Source organism: Chelonoidis abingdonii, chromosome 5 (genome assembly GCF_003597395.2).
Source record: "Chelonoidis abingdonii isolate Lonesome George chromosome 5, CheloAbing_2.0, whole genome shotgun sequence".
NCBI classification, from domain to species: Eukaryota; Metazoa; Chordata; order Testudines; family Testudinidae; genus Chelonoidis; species Chelonoidis abingdonii.
The window spans coordinates 41165277-41183576 of NC_133773.1; the positions used below are offsets into that span (position 1 = coordinate 41165277).

The 18300-nt window shown below is 39.3% G+C and overlaps 1 protein-coding gene across 2 annotated transcripts in view; it reads left to right on the top strand.

Moving 5' to 3' along the window:
• USP53 (ubiquitin specific peptidase 53) overlaps window positions 1-18300 on the top strand; it is a 59124-nt gene that overhangs the window by 37939 nt on the left and 2885 nt on the right. For both annotated transcript variants that reach the window (XM_075066254.1, XM_032762549.2), the window contains 2 exons: window positions 2946-3022; window positions 17356-17455. In XM_075066254.1, the coding sequence (XP_074922355.1) occupies window positions 2946-3022; window positions 17356-17455 (177 nt within the window). The remainder of the gene's footprint in view (window positions 1-2945; window positions 3023-17355; window positions 17456-18300) is intronic.

The window sequence follows — 18300 nt, forward strand, 5'->3', positions numbered from 1 at the left end:
TGACTGAATAGCCACTCTTCGTTGGCAGAAGAGAGCTCTCCTGCTGACAAAATAAAACAACCTCCAATGAGGGGCGGTAGCTTTGTCAGTGGGAAAGCATTTCCCGCTGACAGAGCTGCCTACAGTGGCGCTTTTTATTGGTAAAACATTTGTCAGTTGGAGGTATTTTTTCACACCCCAGACCGAGAGAACTCTTTCACTAACGAAGAGCCTAAATCATTAATGGACTAGTGGAAAGCAGTTTCAGTGATTTCTTGATTAACAGAACTCTGTCTGAGGGAACTTATTGAGACTGCTTTCAGGATGTAGGGGGAAAAACAACTTGAAAGATAGTGTCTGTGTATTCCAGTAGGCTCTTAGGGTCCATCTAAACAGCAGTTAAACAGCTGCAGTTGGCCCCCAGGTCAACTGACTCTGGCTTGTGAGGCTCAGTCTGTCGGACTGTGAAATTCCTGTGTAGACATTCAGGCCCGAGCTCTGACACCCTCCTCCCTCATGGGGTCCCAGAGATCGAGCTCCAGCCTGACCCCAATACCTACACAGCATTTTTTACCCTTGCAGCCCAAGCCCTGCAAGCCAAAGTCAGCTGACTGAGGCCAGACACAGCTGTGCCATGGGTCTTTTATTTCAGTGTTAGATGTACCCTTCATTTTTTTTCTCTCTTCCCTCAAATATTATTGCTTGTTTTCTTCTCCTGCCAAGTTACTACACATCTCTACTATACTTTTAGTGGTGTGTGCCTCTTTTTCCCTACCTTCTCATGACAAGGAAGTTAGAGAGTAGTCATGGCTCCTGCCAAAGGTATTAGGAAGAGAGCTTAGGGAGTCAATCCTCTTGCTGTACCAAATCTGTTGAATTTTCCTTTCAAGCCTGCTGTTATAACTTCCTAGCTGAATTTTGTGATAAAGACTTATTTTAAAAGCTTCACAACTAGGTACAAATGAATGGGCCTAAATGACAATCACAACTCACTGAGGGAAGATCTCAGTTTTAATATTGATACAAACAAGATGTTAATGAGTAAATGCATGTGTAGATTAGGAAAATAGGTTGTGTTAAAATGTATTATGCCTAATATAAATGGGTCTTATGATTTTTAAAAAATATTTTTAGCTGGTTGTGGTCAGCACAAGGTTCTGCTGTGTTTTAACCCCCAAACATTTTAGGGTTTAAACTTGTAACGCTTTGATGTATTTTCAGTTGTTTGCATCTAGTTGGATGTGATGGTAAATATCTGTCAAAATATAACTGTTTTGGATGAAAAATCCTAAAATTCATTTGTCCTGTGTTAAGAATGACAAAAATTAAGCCGTACTTATTTTAATGGCTTTTCTGGAATAGCTTTATATAAAAGTGACATGAAACCTTCACTTGGGCCCATATTTCATTCAAGGAAAATAGTCGTGCAATATTTTCCCAGATTATGGTCCCATTAATTGTTCACTCCACACAATCAACCCCCACCTTCCCCAAAAGGTAAACAGATGGGTCTTATAGCATGACCTGAAAATTTCCATATTCTGAAATAAGGAAGAAAGCAAATTCCAAAGCCAAGTACCCTGATTGAAAATCTCTGCCAGAAGTAGTTGTCTGAGGATGAGTTTAATCAAAGTTTTGTGTGACAACTGTTATGGTAAATCTATCCATTGTTTACCACAGCATGAGCACAGATCTAATGATGTATATCTGAAAAGTGCATAATAAAACAGCCCATAGCCCAATATTCTTCTCTTCACTGAGATCTCTTCAAAACAGACTTTTTCTTTTAAAGATTTCCAATAGGTGGTAATATTTAAACAAAAATTAAGCAAACTTTCAGGTTTGCTTTGAGGTTTGATGTTATCTGGTCCACAGATTCTGTCTGATCCATTGTTTTCCCTTATATTGGTTAAAAGCCCTTTGGGGCAGAACTGCTTTTTCCTGCTATATGTTGCACAGCACTGAAAAGCTTTTTAGATGATCAGTCTCAGTAATTGACAATCATGGGGGAGAGGGAGGAACAGTAACTCTTCTACTCTTTGTAGCTGAATGTCCATGTACTTCTACATCTTTGAAGCTGAATCAGTAGTATGTATTATTGAATCTTTCAGGATGCTCAAATCAAAATGAAGTGCTATTTTTTCTATTAAGTCTTATACAGGGGCAGGGGATGGGAATGTATTCTGGCTCTGTGATACCAGGCAAATTGGTCAAATACAATCTAACTTTGACATGGTAATATTTTTGTGCCTTGAAGCTATTAAACTAAATTTTTAGTGCATAAGGAAGGTTCTAACTGCGTGGTAAAATTAAACTTTGAAGAAAATGGCAACAACATAAAATTTTGTGCATCTGTGTCCTTGTGTGTGTATGTTTGTATATAATAAAAAAAACTTTTCTGGAGAGGAGGAATTGAAAAGTTAAAGATTTAAGAGCACACTTTATGCATGTGCCCATTTGGAAATATTTGGAGTTGAAAGCTTGTCCTTTAAAAAGTGTGCTTTTTCTCACACTGGTAGCTGAGGGGGGAACATTTTTAAAGGCAAAATGGGAGTGTTTTGGACTATTTATCATTTAAGGGGGAAATTTTCAAAACTATATCCTGCCTTCTCCCTGGCCTTCATTAAGGACAAATTTTAAGCAATTTTCATTCCCAAATAATGTATGTTGTTGGTGTCAATCACCTTTCACATCCAGCACATCATTTTTCAATCACTGATAACTTTGAGACCCAACTAATATATATAAATATTCTGCTCACCTGTAGAATATACTGCTTAAACAGAAAGACTTGTAAATTTTGTAAGGAGAGGGAGGATTAGGTCCTAAATTAGTGTTTGTAAAGCCAAATTAATATGTTGTACACACAAAGAATTAAATGTTTATAGTATACTTACATATATGGGCAACTGTAATCGTGCACTAATATTTAAATTTTAAACTACAAGGTCTGTTTTGTTTTTCAGTGACCAGAATCTGTTGATCAAATATACTGAAAATGTGTTGCAGTCTACCTCCCAGCAGAATAGAAACTATTTTGATGGTGAGAATTTTAACTTGCATATTTACTATAAAGTTTTCTAAAGAACCTCTGGATGTGCTGTTGTCCAAAATTGCTGTTTTATCAATTACTAAATTTTAATACTGTGTAAAAAGTTGAAAGGTTCTGGATAGACTTTGCATAGTTACTGGTAGTTCAGATTTTGCAGAGTTGACCAACCAATAAAAGTGAACTTCTCCTTCTCTTACTGTGCCAACCATTGCTGCTTAGTACTAGATCACTAAATCTTAGATTTGCATTGGCAAAATGGGCAAGTTCACATGTGAAGTTAATTTGTATTTGGGTGAATCTGAATGGAATCTATATAGTACTGGGAATGTGTCCCACTGCGCCACCATTTTCCCATGGAGAGATGCCTTGCTTCCATTCTGTACATATTCTGTATATTTATAGCCTTCCCTTGTCTTCCTGGTGACAAGCTGGCTTTCTTTTTCTCCACAATGAATACCAATATTTTGATTCATTCTTCAAATACTGTTCACCATTACTCAGTGTTCTGACTAATCTTAATAATTTGAGTTCTTCGCCTCACAACTTGGTAACCTTGGCTAAACTGATGCCGTTTGGTATTTTGGTAACCATGTTACATGTTCTAGGAACACGTATAATTTTTAATAAATTGTACGAGAGAGCTCCTTTGTTAGGCAGCCTCATTTGTTAAGAAACCACACCAAGTGATTTTAAAAACAACCAACCAACAGCTCAAGTATGTTGGAACAGTAGCTCTTGTCTTCTCCATACCGTGAGCCCTTGGTGCAACAGAGAAAAGCTTGGGAGACCCTATCATCCCAGTCTGGTCATGAGGCTCACCACATACCCACGTATAAGATGATCATCTCCGTTAATTAACTGGTATTTGTTGAACCCTGGAATTATCACTTAAATCATGTTTCATTGTAAAGCTGAGTTGGCTGTTACATAATTCAGATTACAGTGCACTAGTGCAATTTTTTGGTTAGTCATGTCTTTCAGCATGCTGGATTAGACTGCATTTGTTTCTACAGTTTACTTAGCTATCATACAGTGCTTTCCATTGGAAGATCTCCAAGCACTTTATAGATGGGGAAACTGAGGTACAGAGAGTGGAAGTGACTTGCAGAAGGTCACCCTGCAAACCAGTGGCAGAGCTGGAAGTAGATCCCAGGTCTTCTGAGTCTCAGTCCAGTGCTCTAGTCACTAGGTCACACAAACAACTTGTCCTTACTTGGGTATACTATACATAGGCATGCCAGAATTCAATTTTTTAAATTTTGAGCTTTTCACTTTCTATAGATTTAAATGTTCATAGTTGTGGGAAATCATGGAGTGGGAGGGAGGGGAGACAATGTGGAGGTAGAACAGTAATTATCCAATGACATTAGAGAGAGAAATTCAAAAGGTTAAAGCTTCATAGCTGTTAAAACAAATTGTCAACATGTGTCAAAATATTCAAATGAAATATCCTTAATTCAAACTGAGTTCTCAAGCAGCACCTTTATCTGTAAATTTCAGTTATTGATGGAAATATTTGGGTGTGGGTGGGTGGGGGATGCTTCCTGGGGTTACCCAGGGTTGTGAGGAACCTTGCTCCTGCCCGCCCTTAGCAAGAAGAGGCCTTGTCTATACCTGCTGTGGATCAGTTTCCCAGCGCTACCATCCTCTGGCAATACAAGAGCTGCCTTCCAGGCCTTGCTCTTTCTTTACAGGTTAATGATAGGCACAGTCCAACCCCCAAGTCCTCCAAGTGTCTGCTTGGAGTGCCCAGCCCCTGATCCACTGGACACTCACAGAATTCCCAGTTGCAGAGGAACAGTACATCACAGCTTACCAGTTATACCACAGAAGACAGCTCCATTTAACACACAGCACTTAGGTTTGTTTGTAGAGAAAGCAAGTTTATGTCACATAGAGCAGAGTCAAATGATAGCATGCAGAAATATTGGAAGCCAAGGTTAGATATAAAATAAAATCATAACATGCATAGTAGAGGCTAAACTTAACAAAAAAGATACTGTCATAAGACAGAGCAAAAGCTCACCTAAAATCTTTCCATGGTATTACAGTCAGGCTTGGCTGTGATCTTCCTTCATGAAACAAGCATGCCATTGTTGTGCCGTCTCAGTGGAAAGATTCAGAAGTTTCTTTTTTTTTTTTCTGTCTCTAAAGTTATAGTTCATTGTCTGCACTTGCAGACAGGATAACCTTCATTGCATATACTTTTTTCTCCTCTGGAAACTTTTTGCAATCACTTGATCAACATTCTGCTTAAATTGTAAATGGGTTGTCCACTGTGAATCTTGCATTACTCAATTTATGTGTAGACAGATGGATAAATGTAAACCTGTCTCTCACCTTTACTGGTCACCAGCCTTAAATCAGAGAACCTAAGAACATAATTTTCAGTATAATACATGCATAACTCCTTGCATACTATCCATGTATGCATTTCATAATCATTGAGGACTCTTATGACACTAGCTTTCATTAGAAACTTTACATGATATACTTTGGTGAACTAGTAAAGTAAATACCAGAGCCAGGAGATCCCTGTAACCCTTATGCACCCCTGTGCTCCCTGCCAATTGGCACCATGAGATTCCTGGGTCACAAAGGTGAAATCAACATTTACCAATAAAAATCTAGTCCTTCCAAGCCTACCTTATATACCCTTATTAGAAATACTCCCAGAGTTCCATCTCCTTTGTTTTCCTTTCAAACCTTTCTCTAACACTGATTAAGTTGAAATCTCCATTTTTAGTGCTTGCCAACAATCGACAGCCATTATAAGTGTGTCTCTATTATGAGGATGAGAATGTATAACTTCTTTTTTTTTTTTTTTTTGTGTTAAATCTTTTTAAATTCCTTGGATCCCATTCAGGAATTTTTTTCTCTAGAACTATAGGTCTTCTGCTGGGTACAGGGCCGGCTCTAGGTTTTTTGCTGCCCCTAGCAGGGGGAAGAAAGGAAAAAAAAAATCTCTAAGAGCGCACCTGCCGAAGCAAAAAAACAACCCAGAATGCTGCCCCAAGCCCCTGGAATGCCATCCCTGGAATTATGGCGCCCCAAGCACGTGCTTCTTGGTTTGCTGGTGCCTAGAGCTGGCCCTGGCTAGGTATAAACTCAGTACTAACTCCGATCTTAAGTAGTCGTACACGTCACTCAGAAGCTTTTCATTTTTTTTCATCAGATACATAGCAATATTAGGAGGAAATACAATAAGGAAATCAACTTCCTTTACATATTAAAATGTCTGGATTTTTATAAAGCTGGTAAGTGCCTCAGCGTATAAATATTACAGGAAATAGTATGAGGTCGGCCAAAATCACAACCTAATGACCCGTGAAGCAATTACATTTTCTGTACTTGTACAGATCAGTCTGTCAGCTGGTGGCAATGAACATAAAGCCACTTGCTAAAGTAATTTTTATAATTACATAGCTGCTTTTTTAATCTTCTGTTTGATTTGTGTGGTTTCTGTTTTTTAACCTTAAATCTAAATCTACAGAATCTTTTCTCTGCCTTTATTCTAATTCTTTATTGGATATACATGAATTCTTTTTCAATCTGGTTTTCTTGTCACATGAAGTGAATAACTTAAATTGCCAGGTATTGTGTGGATTACCTAGAATATATTTGCCCTTAACGTTTATGCTACAACAAATTTTTGTTGTATTGTCTTAGTATATCAGTGGGAGAATGGACACTGGTGTTCACTGGCAATAGGAATAAGTTAGTGACAATGTATCAAAGGATACCTCAGTAACTAATGCAAATTAGATGTAACCAAACCATATTTGAAATTTTCAGTTGCTGAGGTATTGTTCAGAGGTTACTGAATAAACTGTTCAAATACTACATTTAAAAATATTTGTATGGCAAATATTTCCTCAAAATGCATAAGATCAGCATCATTTGAAAGCTTTGCATATAGAATCCTAAATATTCCTCTTCAATAACTAAATATTTACTATTAAACTATTCAGAATCTATATACCTTCCAGATCAAAATGGTTATTTACAAGTTGCGACAAATTTGTTCCTTTTTAAAGCAAGTGTAATTAGTGTAAATTGTAAGTAATGAGTATAGTGCATTCTAATGGTTCAATTGGGGGAGTAATGTTGGGATAAAGGGCAGTTAAAGGAACAAATCAGGTTGGCATATGCTCAAATACATAGGCGTAACCACAAACCAGATTGGAGGCGGAGGGAAATAGAGATGCCTTTGTATTTTTAAAGAAACTTGTGAATTTTTTAAATTTGCATTGGGTCAATGATTATATTTTGAGTCCCTTAAAATATACAAAAAGATGTCTGTCTGGCACTTCATGTGCCTTTTGAATTAAGTTAAGAAAATAAGTAGTCAAACTAAACCAGCCAAGGTCTCCCACCAGCTATTGTATTAACCTCTTGGAGATGGGGTGTACAAGAAATAGTACCCTGAACAGAAAATGGAATTCAGTCTAGTTCAGAATCCAGCTCTCACTGGCTACTTATTTGGTTTTGGACAAATCAGGTTTTGTCTTGTTTCTCTCCCTCCCCCGCCCTCATCTTTATCATGGAATTAACTTTGTAATTGATAGCAGAATTAAACCAGTTAGACAAGTGCTGAGTACTTTTTGAAAATCCTACCCTTATCTCAGAAAGCTGTTTACTCTGATCAGTTTTGATACAGCACTTACGTAGTAATTCATGTAAAAGCAGCTGAGTCCTGTGGCACCTTATAGACTAACAGACGTATTGGAGCATGAGCTTTCGTGGGTCAATACCCACTGTGTCGGATGCATGCATAGTAATTCATATTTATTAGTGAATGTAGTGTTCATGAAAGCTGTCAGCTTTACTGCCCAAGAGACTGAAGTCCTTTTATTTTACAAGGGAGAGATAGCATAAGCAGTGGCAATGCAAGCTTTCCGGCTGTCTCTGCCAGTGTTCCTCAGACTTCTAAGCTGAAGGGACCTTCTTCGTGGGTAAGAGGAAAGTTTACTTTCTTTTCCCATCTTTTGCCTACAGACAGCTTGTTACCTAAGCCTATTGAATGGAATTTCTTGCAGTGTGGACACCTGTCCATGCTAATTAATGGAGAGAGCACTTATTAATTGACTCATGATGACTCCCTCTCTGACACAATATGTAGACCACCTGCATTATATTACTGGGATTTTTCTCTTCCTACTTTCACATTTTTGTTGAGTCCTATGTTATCATGATAGTTTATTTCCAAACGGAATATGGTTATTCTTCGTTGACCTTAGATCCATTCTGTATCTTCTGACAGAGGCAGTAAACTTTCAATAAATGTGTCTCAAACTCCATACTTATTAGATAAGCAAGAGGATTATAAGCAAAATTAATATCAATTACAGTATTTTAATCAAATTTATTTTGCCAGGGTTGGGTGTGAATGACACATAAAAGCAACTCTTGTTCTATATTTTTTTCATCCTAGTGAATTAAATGGAAAAGGTGAACTGGAAATGAGTTTATAGAAAGTTAACTATGCTTTAAATGCAGCGATGTGGAAATATTCACACACTTCTCTCTTTGGGCTCTGTTAGTCATCAACATGCAGGGATGTTAGGACTTCAGAGAATTGATAAAGGGTTATGGAATATTTTGTGAGTATCTTGGATGTTTGTAGCTAGTGAAGCTCCATAATGACTAAAACTTTTCCCATCATAAAGTTTTTAGTGACATGTAGAAGGAGTTGAGTCTTCACCTGAATCCTGGCGGATAAGTGTCCACAAAACAACTGCAAATGCTAAAGACCAAAAGAGAATGGAATTACCCTGTCACTCTTGAGGCTGCCCTCCTTAGAATGGGGTTTTGAGGTTGTAACAGGGTTCATTACAGACTGCTGGCATGCCTCCTCATGGCTCACCTGGGGAATAACTCGTCACTAGTCAGACGCCCCTTCTTGCGGTCACTCAGCTGTTGTCGCAGTCTCACTCTCTAGGACTCAGGGTAGCCATCTTCTTTGAGACTCGGGTTGCTCCTCCTTCATGACTTGGCCCTCTAGCTGGATCATAATACCTTCCCTTCTAGGATCTGTCAAAGTCCCTCCAGATTAACTGTCCCCCTACCTTTTCTGGCAGTCCTCCATTCTATGTCTAAGGTGGTGCTGCTTCCCCAGTGGCTGGTAGGAGAACCCAGGCCCACCCTGTATTCCATGTTCCAGCACAGGGACTGTGTGCGCTGCAGCTATGTGCTTGCTATTTTCCTGAGCTCTGTCCTACTTCTTCCTCCTATTCTTTGGCACCTCTGGGCATCTGAGCTTCCTCTGCTCCCTGTGGCTACTTCCCTATCTACATAGCACCTTCTTATTCATGGATCTTGAAGAGAAATGCTGCACATTCTACAAATGAGTGAAGTGAGTTAAGGGTAAAACTGATAATACAGATCTTTAGTCCTCAACTCCCAATTCTCTTCTCTTTAGGAATTAACAACTAACTTCTTGCATTACTAAAGCCGGCAGTGCTTTTTAAATAAAACGTTATACTGCTAATAGTGTCTCATCTGTTGTAAACACAATTGTTTTAACAGCATCAGACAACCATTTGTTTGAGATCTTGTTGAATTATTAACTGAGGGGAAAAAAAACCCAATGAATTCAAACACAAGGCTCAAATTTTCAGTTCATTTGAGGATAGGTGTCACATCACATCTTTATCTGAGTAAAAACGGGGGTTTCTCCCCTTTTTACTCAGGAGAGATGTGATGTCTCATTTCCCTAGTGAAAATTCCAAACATAAATTTACAAAGGAGAAAATAGAAATGTCTTTTAAATTTTGTCCAAATGAACTTCACATACTAATCTTGTTTCTTTAAGGAAATTTAGTCACTGCCTTTAAAGGCACAGTAAATGTATATGACAGTCTGTCTTGTTTTATATTCACAGATCTGTGTACTGAAATGTACAGCCATTTAATCTGCATAATGTGAAACATGAACAATAACAAGGATATTTGTTTAGAGTGGCTTTAGTTGTGACTTATTATTCCATATTTAATTGACTAAAGTCTTCCTTCTAGTCAAATAGAGGATAAAATGTCTAGTGATGAGAAATGTGATTCTTTTTAAAGCCTGTTTTTATAACAATTATGTCAGTGTAAGTGTGAAATGACATCCCAGTCTCTAATTTTGAATAACAAGAGCACAAGATTTTAATCTTTCTCCCCATGCCCCTCACAAAAAATAAAACTGGTAATATTTACAAGAAACATCAATTTTAATCCAGTTTTTAAAGTTATTGCAAGACACCCCTCCACACACACTGATCCATTGTTCTGTCTACATGTGTGCTTTAATTTCTTATTTTAGTCCTGACCCTTTTTTCGGCCAGGCTGCTATTTGAAACCCACACACAGTTTTCATGAACCCTAGGGGCAAAATCTAGGGCCTGCTGCCCCATACTGTTCTTTCCTTGAAAAGGAGGAGAATAAACCATTCAGGAGTATGTAAATCTGGAAGTGTAAAGAAGCAATGTTTTCTTCCTCTGGATGGAATGAGGCCCAGTGGCTCCCCTTACTTCCTTCTCCTATGGGAGGCAGAGAAGAGTGGAATATGGTGCTTGCCCCAGGAGAGAGAAGTGATAGTCTCTACCTCTCCTCCATTCTTTCCCCTGCCCTCCCACAAATCAAGCGGAACTATTTTAATCTAATACAGGAAAGTTCTGGACTGTAATTATACAGGGAGATTTTAAAATTGCACTCTCAATAGCCAGTTTCAATATCAGGCCCTCCATTTTTTTCAGGATCTTTTTTTGATTCTTTTTAACTTCAAAGGAACAATTAATAAATATCCCAAAATAATTTGTGCTTAATTTTGCAGTATGATGGGAGAGGGAGAAGATGCTGCCCACTATCTAGTGCCCACTGGGGAAAGTGGCGGGGGAGGGTAGAAATCATTGAAGGTGATTCTAGTTATTAAATCAATGTGTATATGCAGTGGAGGTAAGGAAACATTTAATTTGCAGGCTTCTGAGAAGTCATGAAATGTGTGCAGATGGATTACTTGTAAAATTAAGAATACTTCAACCTTTTTAATTGGGGGTTGAGTAGAGTGAAAGCATTGTGAAACCTAACATGGATCATGCAGGGGCAAGATTAAACTTATTCTGACAACCAAATTAAGCCTTATCAGATCTTTTTTTAAACAATGATTTCTGAAAGTACGTAAGTGCGATGTGCATGCCCTAGTGAAGGGAGGGCATGTAACAAGAGTGGATGTCTGTAAATTACAAAGGTCTTTCATTTCATTTCTGTTATTAAACATCCATAACAGTAATACTGTAGTCTAGTTTTTCCAAGGTTCATTCCCAAATTTTAATCCCTCTGTAAATTCTTCATATATAACCAAATAACCCCCCAAACTTTAACATTTAATTTGTCACACAGAAAATACTGCCAGTCATTATACTTTGGCTTCTTACTAATAGTTCTACATCTACTCTAAAAATGAAGTTCCTTTTGTTTACTACAGTTGGGTTTTGTATATTTTATTAGCAATATTTTGACAATACAATAGAAAATATTTTCTAAACCATGTGGAAATATATTCACCCCACCCAACCCCACCAAAAAGGTGAAGGAGTTAGGTTATTCAGTGGATAGAAGAATGGCTGTTGTAGTCTTTTTTTTTTTTAAAACAAGACTATCTATTCAGATGTTTGTTAGAAGTTGAGTCCAAAAATCTGACTGGCTTGTATTTGAGAAATGCCAAAATTATCTTTAATTTATTGTTTGAGTTTTTTATGATGGTGTTGAGGCTTCTACTGTGCAGTATGCTAACATCTACCTTATTTAGGTTTGCAAAGAACCTGGAGCCAAAATTCCCCAGTAGACTCGCGCTCTCTCTGGTTTTAACCATGCATGGATCTCCATGTCAGCAGAAGAGAAAAATAGCACATCTATTTTTAAATTAGCTGGAATTCCAAAGGCACAAACCTCCCAGTGTCTGTGAGCGGCTGTGATTGAACGCTTGCCCTGGTGACATTCTAGTGATTGCTTGCAAATCGCTGCTGCCTCCTTGTGTCCAATTTACATAACTGTTTCAGGAGGGACTTCACAGCTCCTGAAACAAAATTCAGTAAAATCATTGACTGAATTGTTTAGCTAGGAACTGCAGTTCACATTAGTCATTTTATGGGGAGTAAGGAGCAATTATGTGGGAAACATAACTAGATAAAAATAAGAACCAAATGATTGATATGTGGGATATGAATTCTGAGTTTGAATGTTGAAAGTTTAACTATAATCACAGTAAACCTAGTAGCAACTGTTAAGCTAAAATGTGTTTAGCTTATTTTTATTTTAAAAATTTAAACTTCTTCCATGCCCATATCCTAATTTTGGATCTAAACTTAATATATTGACCTGGAGTGGAAACTTAAGGAATTCAAGACAAAATTTCTACTTTTTTCTATTGAACAACATTTTAAGATATTTTTGGCAGAATGGCTTTGAGTATGAGGTTCTTAAGATAAAGGAAACTTTTTTTTCCTGACTTCTGCTCTTTGGACCCATGGTTTCTGCTCCAAGAAGAAAGTGCAAATGCTGGTAGCCATCTTTTAGACAGCACTCCTCTGCCCAGTATTACTATCAGACAAAAGAGAAATTAAGATCAGCTGAAGGAGAGTGATTCTACCATAGGCAATCCTATTCCATTTCCTCATTTGCTTTTCAGTATGGGGCTTTCCCCAGGCAACAGATTTGATGTCAGTGTCAAAAGCCTGATAGAACCACCAGAGATTTTTTTTTAATGTCTTGGTTTCCTGATGGCAACCACCTCTTATTTTCAGAAATCTTGGCAGTGACAGAAGGCTTGCTGTGGAGTTAGTGGGGATCCTGGTAGCAACACACTGACATAAGCTCTGGCAGTGTTGCAGCCAGACTAGGGTCGGCTGCCCCCAGGTTACTTCTGTACTTTCCCTCTGGAGGTACCTTGGTCTGGACAGCGTCCTCCAAGGGGTCAAGCACCGTGGGGTCCTCTGGGTAAATGGTGAGGGGCAGGTTGAGCAGCTCCTCCATGGGGCAAGCACTCTGGGGTCCTCTGGGTAACTGGTATGGGTCAGGCTGGGCAGCTCCCTCAGGCTCTGGTTGGTGTTGGGCATTGGCAGGTCAGGCCAGTCCTTGGGTCTACCATAGGTTGCCAGGGTCTCCCAACCAGGAGCTAGGCCGGAGATATCTGGCCTCTCCAGTATTTGCTTCCTGAGTGAGCTCTGGGGTCGGGGTTTTATACTTCCTGTCCTGCGCCTTGACGACCTCTGGTGGGCAGGCGTGGGACTCGCTGGCTCGGGTCACTCTGGTGTCAGGAGGGGTTCGTCCCTCTCTGGGGTGATGGGGAACCACACCACCTTGCTACACTACCAATACAGGGTCCTGCCTTTTAATCTTTCCATGCCACCAAGGGCTTGGCAATTGTGGCAGGACATATTAAAAAAAAAAAAGGCAGGAATCCAAGTCTGTCCATACTTCAACTAGCTAATTCAAGGAAGAACAACTGAATTCAGGTAACCCTACACTTTTTGTCTTCCTGGATCTCGGTCAGAGAGAAATCCACAATGGCTGAGAGCATAGCTTTTATTGGAGCAAGAGCAGTGAATCTAGGCCAACAGTTTACCTTCCACAGGAAAGATTCCAAACAATAATAGATTTTACCAACCAACTTCAAGATCACCCAAGAAAATCAGTGAAAACATGATTGAATTCTGGGACATGTGGTTTCAAGCACCTGTATGACATGGTTTGCCAGACTTCACCTATGCTCTATGCAAGTGTTCAAATCGGTGTATCTACAGTAGACCCTATGTGCATATGATGGTCATGGTCCCAGAAAAAGTCATCTCGTTAAACTGGTGGAAAGACTGACCCTCTTCAGGTCTGCAAGAAAGTACTCTTCTCTACCCTCTGGTTACCAGGAGTTGGGTGACTTCCTCCATTCAGTGACCTCTTCCAGATCCTCTTTGGATTCAGGGCCCTATGGTCTCCTCAAGAAGCCTGTCTCCATATAAATGTCCTAGAGCTCAGAGCCATCTGCCTGGCATGCAAATATTCCTGGCTCTTCAGGGTTCCACAGTACAAGTGCTCACAGACAACTTCACACCTATGCATGTCAACAGGTAAGGAAGAACAAGATCATCCCCCTTCTGTTGGGAGGCTATGTAGCTTTGGAATTGTGGGATCTTATTCAGAACACACCTAGTGGATCAGCACCTTCCCAGCCTTTAGAAGACCTTAGCTGATGAACTCAGCTGGAAGCTGTCAGACAACCAGGAGTGGTCTGTTAAATGTTCAGTTCTACAGAAGCAACTTTTGCAAGTGAGGATTCCTGGAAATGTGTCTACTACAGACTAGGCCAACAAGTGTCGGATGCTTTGTTTGGCGGGGAGAGGCATCTGAGCCCAGGCTCCTTGGCAGATGCCTTTCTCATCTCCTGGATGCCAGGACTGATGTATGCCTTTCTGCTGATTTACTGTGATACCAAGAGATCTGAGGAGGGCGAATCAAGACACAGGACAGAACATTTCTGATAGTTCTAGCATAGGATAGGCAGTTCCTGTATTCACAACTGATGAAACTTTCAACACAGCTGTCCTCCTCACAGGTCCCCTGTTGATCAACTGGCCCTGCCCAATATTGTTGTGCAGAACAATGCTTAATCCTATACCTGAACACAGCTTCATTAGATCTAACAGCCTGGATACTGGCTGGTTGACATCTACCGAAAAAAGCTGTTCAGCTGAAGTTCAGAACATGCTGTTACAGCAGGAAACTTTTTTTAACCAGACTGACTTACAAGCAAAATGGAAGAGGATTTCCATTAGGGCATCTCAGCACCAGCTTTCTCTCTTGACATCCCCAGTTTCAGCAGTATTAGACTGTTAGCTGTGAAACAATCTGAATTTTTTCAGTTCCATAAGGGTTCATTTAGTAACAGTATCAGTGCATTACCCTCCTATTCAGGGCCATACTACATTTTCTCACACTACTGTGCCAAGATTCCTTAAAGGCCTCAATACAGTATTAGCAGGATTGATTTTTCTCATCCTAACCTTTGGTACAAGGAATAGGTTGCTACTTTTTAGTTGCTTTTCTGGTGTCTGGTACGTTAACTAGAAGGGTAGGGAAAACTTGTGCTTTCATGTCAGGTCCCCCTTATACAGGATTTCATAAACACAAGGTCTCTCTTCGGCATCACTGAAGTTTCTGCTCAAGGTGGTTTGAGTTCCATATCAGCCAATGTATTTGCTTCTTAGTTTTCTGTCTCAAACCTCATTTAACCCGGGAGAAGCTAAACTTCACACGCAATTAGTGTAGTAAGGAGAACTGTCTTCGTACATCAACAAGGCAAAATCATTCAAGAACATGGTCAATCTAGTCATGGCCTCTGCTGATAGTTAAGGGGGAACTTATACCCTCAGAAAGGTTATGTAAGTGAGTCTCCAGCTATATAAGGACATGTTATGAGTTCACCAGGTTAGATTCACCTTGCTACATTAGAGATCATTCTATTGGAAATCATGCATCCTCTGTTGCCTTTTGAAGAATGTCCCTCTCTCTGCAATCTGGAATGCAGGTATGTGGAGTTTGGCCCACCCTTTAGAAGACACTGCGCCTTGGTGTAGAGGCTTCCAGTTGGGATGTCCAGTTTGGTAGGGCTGTCCTGCAGTCATTGTTGAAGGTATATACTAGAGTTCCTTCTTTAAGAAAACAGACAACTGCTTGTTAGTTACCAACAGTAGAATTCATGTAAACAATTGCTCAAAAAGAATGATTACTTACCTAAAGTAGTTGTGATTCTTCAAAATGTGTTGTCCATGTGGATTCAACGACTCTCCTTTCTCTGCTACTGTGGTGTGCACCTTTCTGTGATTCTATATTGGTGAAAGAACTAAGGGTAATTGCACTTGCCCTGCCCCCTTTATGCCCTTGGATGGTGGGGACATGAGAGCATCTAGGGCACAGGCATGGACCGAATGGACATTGCTGGTGAAAAGAATCTGACTTTATGCACATGGGGGACATAGAAACCAATAGTGTGTGTGCATGTATGTGTGTGTATATATAGTCAATATATCTTGAACACAGCTACTATAGGATTAAGTACCTGTTCTTCCAACTTTTCTGGGAGTTGAAGTTAACCTTTAACCTTGTGCCTCCATGGATCCACATCATCTCGATATCTTAGAAATGCACTGTGTCCATCATTTGCTAGGTGTTTAAGCATGTGATGTTAACAGAGATCGGAGGTTGTCATAAACAGATAGCTAAGGGTTAATGTTTTTTTCACCTGTAAAGGGTTAACAAAGGGAACCACACACCTGACCAGAGGACCAATCAGGAAACCGGATTTTTCAGAGTTCAGGGAGGGAATGTTTGGGTCTGTGTCTTTTGTCTGTCTCTCGGCTATGAGAGGGATCTTTCTATCTTCAAGCTTCTAATCTTCTGTTTCCCAGTTGTAAGTACTGGTATAAAACAATAGGCTTTTATTGTTTTGGGGTTTTTTTTTTTGTATTTACATGTGTGTAGTTGCTGGAATGTTTAAATTGTATTTCTTTTTTTGAATAAGGTTGTTTATTCACTTTTCCTTTTAAGCAATTGACCCTGTATTGTCAACCTGATACAGAGACTGTTTGTGTTTTTCTTTCTTTTTATATAAAGCTTTCTTTTTAAGACCTGTTTGAGTTTTCTCTGGGTAGGCTAAGGAATGAAGGGAAGGGAAATTCTCTTTGTGTTAATTTACGGAGGGTGAATCTGTGCAGCCTCAGGGGAAGGAGGAGGGGGGAAGGTAAATTGCCCTCTCTGTTTTGTAATTCAAGGAGTTTAAGTACAGTAATCTTCCAGGATAACCCACGGAGGGGAAGCCTGGGGAGGAAGTAAAGAGAAGACAAGGGGAGGGTGGTTATTTCCTTTTGTGGTAAGACTCAGGGCTTCTGAGTCTTGGGGTCCCCCAAAGAAGGTTTTGGGAGACCAGAGAGGGAGCCAAGCCCTGAGATCCTTGGCTGGTGGCAGCAATATCAAATCTAAGCTGGTTATTAAGCTTAGAGGGTTCATGCTAGCTTCTCAGTTTATGAACGCTAAGGTTCAAATCTGAGTAGGAAGCTACAACAGAGATATTTTTAGTAATTAAGCTATTCAGTATGTAGACATTTTAGTGGGCGTTTCTTATTAAAAAGACCTTTTTTGAAGTGTAACAAATTTAACTTATGAAAAAAGGTGTAGAAGATTTTTACTGGAAGTGGTTTTGTTGACCATATTATTTTTGTTCGTTATTTTCAAAATTACAATAATGTTGTTTTGTTAGTGTAACTAAAGTAAAACTGGGCTATTTTTTTCCAGACTTGAGGAAAGACCAAATGAATATGGAAGCTAATTACAGACTACACACCAGCTTTCCTTCAGAATCTCAATTGCAGATGCACAGTCCTCCACTGAAGAGGTAATTTCTTTTCTTTACTGTGAAACTTTCCTATCTGAAATGCACTGTCCATGTGGAGCTCCATTTGTTGATCGGAAGAGAATATATAATCGATCCAAATGCATTTCAAACGTAGCCTTCAGACATTCTTTTAATACTGTAGCTTGTGTGTCAAAATGACTTGGCTGACATATTTTCTCTTTGAAAAGACAAGGAAACCTGATGTTTATAAAGATCAGCCAACAGAGACCCAAATTTTAGGCTAGATTTTTAAAGGGATTTAGGCACCTAACTAGCATTTAATAATCTGGCCCTTTATCTGATATTTAACCAGTTTAACTAGGTCAGGAGTTTAAAGTGATGTAATTTGCGCATTCATACAACAAATGATTGGTCAAACTCTCTTCTGACAACTGTAGTTAAAAATGGGGTAGCCAGTTACCTACCACCTTGATCTGGCTTTCTGAAGTGGTGTATCCACAGCGCCAACTGAAGTCAGTGGGAGCTGCAGGTGCCTAGCATTTCTGAAAATCAGGACCTGGAGTGTAAAACTGGGCAACCAAAAGTGTAGTGGACATTTTTTCAAATTTTTGACATACCTGACTTGCCCAAAAGTCAGCGTGGTAGGATCAGGAAAAGAACCCAAACCTGACGCTATCCTGTGCTTTAGCAAGATTTCGCTTTCCTTATTGGAGATGAATCTATGAAGCTTTTGCAAAGCTTTGTTAATTCTTCAAATGTCTTATGAAAGAAAATCTGATGTGATTTGATATATCTTTGAGCTGAATGAATATTTGTTAAATAAGTCTCTGAATCCTCCAGTCAGATCAATGCTAATGATATTTAAATAGTGTCTCCAAGAACAC